The sequence below is a fragment of the Octopus bimaculoides genome, chromosome 22 (genome assembly GCF_001194135.2).
Source record: "Octopus bimaculoides isolate UCB-OBI-ISO-001 chromosome 22, ASM119413v2, whole genome shotgun sequence".
Classification (NCBI taxonomy): Eukaryota; Metazoa; Mollusca; class Cephalopoda; order Octopoda; family Octopodidae; genus Octopus; species Octopus bimaculoides.
In genome coordinates, this window is record NC_069002.1 from 36,576,411 (window position 1) to 36,579,753 (window position 3,343).

At 37.9% G+C, this 3,343-nt stretch overlaps 1 protein-coding gene across 1 annotated transcript in view; it reads right to left on the reverse strand.

Moving 5' to 3' along the window:
- LOC106867757 (transmembrane channel-like protein 3) overlaps window positions 1-3,343 on the reverse strand; it is a 63,067-nt gene that overhangs the window by 59,203 nt on the left and 521 nt on the right. The window contains exons 2-3 of the mRNA XM_014912728.2: window positions 1,989-2,111; window positions 1,503-1,582 (exon numbers count right to left, since the gene is read on the reverse strand). Coding sequence (XP_014768214.2) covers window positions 1,503-1,582; window positions 1,989-2,111 — 203 coding nt within the window. The remainder of the gene's footprint in view (window positions 1-1,502; window positions 1,583-1,988; window positions 2,112-3,343) is intronic.

Below are 3,343 nucleotides of genomic sequence, written 5' to 3' on the forward strand. Positions count from 1 at the left end.
AATATCCCCGAGAACTACGTTAAGGGTACACGTGTCTGTGGAGTGCTCAGCCACTTGCACGTTAATTTCACGAGCAGGCTGTTCCGTTGATCGGATCAACTGGAATATTCGTCGTCGTAAGCGACGGAGTGCTAACAACAACAGTGCAGGTAAGATGTAGAGTATGGGAAACGTGTGACCAGGCTGGAGCTATTTTCACCAATAGATACCGGATATCCGATGGTAAATATATATATATAAGTGGTTTTGAAGTTTTCGAATGCAGTCAGTCAACCTGAGAACTTCGAGATCGGTTACGGTGGAATATAATCGGATCCCTGGGTAATTTCTGTGTGGTGAAGTAGTCCAGGATAAAAGGTTATCACAGAAGTTCAAATTAAGGTATAAGGATTGTATCAAATTGCTGGAGACGGTCAAGATCGCTAGGAAAATGGATGGAAAAGCCTCTCCCCAGATCGTTTGAACGAAAGAGAGAGATTTGTAAAGATCTGGACATTAATTTCGCTGTGTATGCTGGAGGTACAACCCAGTTTAAAGAGTCTGAGCATGTGTGTCTAGGAAAGGCAGGTTTTATAAGCCATCAGAGAATCCACACAGACAGAGGGAAGTTGTTAGCTACGCATTATACGGATTGGCTACTTTCAGTGAGTGTAGAAAAGACAATGTGTCAGGCGGCGGGCTGAAACATTATAGAATGATTTACCAAAAGAATATTGTAACGCCCATTGCAATCTGTTATTTGTAGCAGGTCAAATGAATTTGTAGGATAACGGTTCCCAGCCTGCGGTTCGTGCGCCTCTGGGTTTCATAGAGGTTATACTGAGGTTCCGTGAGTTGTGTTCAAAATTTTAAAAGGTTGCAGTATGAAAAAAAAAATGAGAAAAAAGAAAAGAAAAACACATATTCCATGAATGTCTTCCAAACTGCAATAATTTTCTACAAAAAATGTCTCATTTCGTAAAAATGTAAAATGGTTTATTTAGTTTAATTAATTTACCTTCGATTATGACAAGCTGACGATTTCAAACAAGAATAAAATCGCTAAACATGATTACCTAAAACTAGAAATTTTATGATTTTTGTAACGGGTACGAAAAAATTAAATATGTATATTCCATGTATCTTCTTCCTTGTTCCTCGATGTTAGATTTCAAACTTGAAATCCCACCATATCAAAATGATCTTCTCCTTTGCACAAACTGGCCACTATGGAACATCAGATATGTATAATTACTCAGTTATGCATAATTATTCAGTTACATACATCTTTCACTGAAAATTGAAACTGATAACCGAGGTTGTCGTTAGTGAATAAAATCGGATTATTGAGTCTGCAATCCGTGGGTAAATTAATTAAGATAAAATGGGTACTGGGTAATGAAAAGTTTGGGAACCCTAGAAACAAACCTTTCATTAGCGAGTGCGTTGGACCCACGTTGACAGTGGTGAGTATGGACCACTAATATAATGGTATAAAATGATGTTCAGAAATGAATTTTTACTCACATCGAAGCCCATCCGCTGGAAATCTTGGCGTCTGGAAAGGCTACTTTCGTGGCCTTTAACATAAGCTTTAGCTTTCCTGAAAAAAAACCCCCATGATTAACATTTACTTTGTTTTCGTGTATGTATATATATATATATATATATATATATATATATATATATATATATATATATATATATACACGAAAACAAGTGATAAATAGTTCAGAAAACAATTAAACACACTAGAAACAGAAATACACAACACACAACACAGCACAACACACGCACAAATATTCACATTTACATTAGACATTACCAACACTGATACGTAGATATTAGTATTAGTTGATTTTCATTTCAGAAAACAAAAAGAGAACGATAAAATGTCAGCCAAGAAACGAAATGCAAAACAGTAAAATGGAACATGACATAATTAAAGTAGAATATATGGAAGACAGAAAATAAAAATAAAAACATAGAAACAAAAGGAAAGTAGTAACCTGAGGTATTTTAGTTTCTTGTGAATATTCCAAGGCTGAAAACGAATTGTATCAATCAGTTCCTTCTGTAATTTGATGCTATTGATGATTTTTTCTTCGGCCGTCTGTGACTCGAAATCACGGCTAGTAGTGGTGAAGAAAATCAAAACATGAGAAACGAAAAACAAAAATATCGTTAGATTAATTAGCCAGAAAATGAATAGCTGAGTCAAGATTAATATAATTAACTCAATGAGCAATTAAATACCGAATTTGAGGAAGAGGAATATACAGTGAATAAAAGATATAAACTCAATGATCAATAATGTTTTAATCATTTCACCTATTAACAGTCACAGTTCATTTGATCAAATGTTTAATGTAATATTGATTTCAAATTTTGGTACAAGGCCAACAATTTCGGTTTCAGGTGACGGGTTTATGTCGGTTTCCTCGACCCAGGGCTCAACTGGTACTTATTTTATCGACCGCGAAAGGATGGAAGGCAAAATGACCAAAGCGGCATTAGAACTCGGAACATAACGACAGAGAAAATGCAACTATGCATTTTTCTCGGCGTACCAACCTTTATATGTTTAATGTAATATTCAACACCAGGGGGCGAGCTGGCAGAATTGTTAGCGCACTGGGCAGAATTGTTAGCGCACTGGGCAGAATGGTTAGCGACATTTCGCCCCTCTTTCCGCTCTGAGTTCAAATTCCGCCGAGGTCGACTTTGCCTTTCATCCTTTCGAGGTCGATAAAATAAGAATCAATTGAGTCCTGGGGCTGATGTAATCGAGTTACCCCTCCTCCTAAACTGCTGTACTTGTGCCAAAATTTGAAACCAATCTTAGTCCTAGAGGCAAGGTTGTCGCTGCTGTCAACACTCGTAGTTTTATGTGAAATGAGACTCAGAGTAATAAATTACAGAGATTAAAAGATTTAAATACAGATATTATGTATCAGCTGAATAATACAAGAACTCATTATATGGCTTAATGGTTAGAGTGCCGAGCTTACAATGGTGAGGTTATGAGCTCGATTCCCGGATCAGGTTGCGTATTGTGTTCTTGAGCGAGACACTTTATCTCACGTTGCTCCAGTTCATTCACCAGTAGAAACGAGTTGTGAGAAATGACTGGTGCCAAGCTGTATCAGCCTTTGACTTTCTCTTGGATAGCATCGAGGGCGTGGAGAGGGAAGGCTGGTATGCACGGGCGATTGCTGGTCTTCCACAAGCAATTCTGCCCGGACTTGTGTCTCGGAGGGGAAGTTTCTAGGTACAATCCCATGGTCATTCGGGACTGAAACGGAAGAGGGTCTTTACCCACACCCACACCCACACACACACACACACACACACACACAGATAT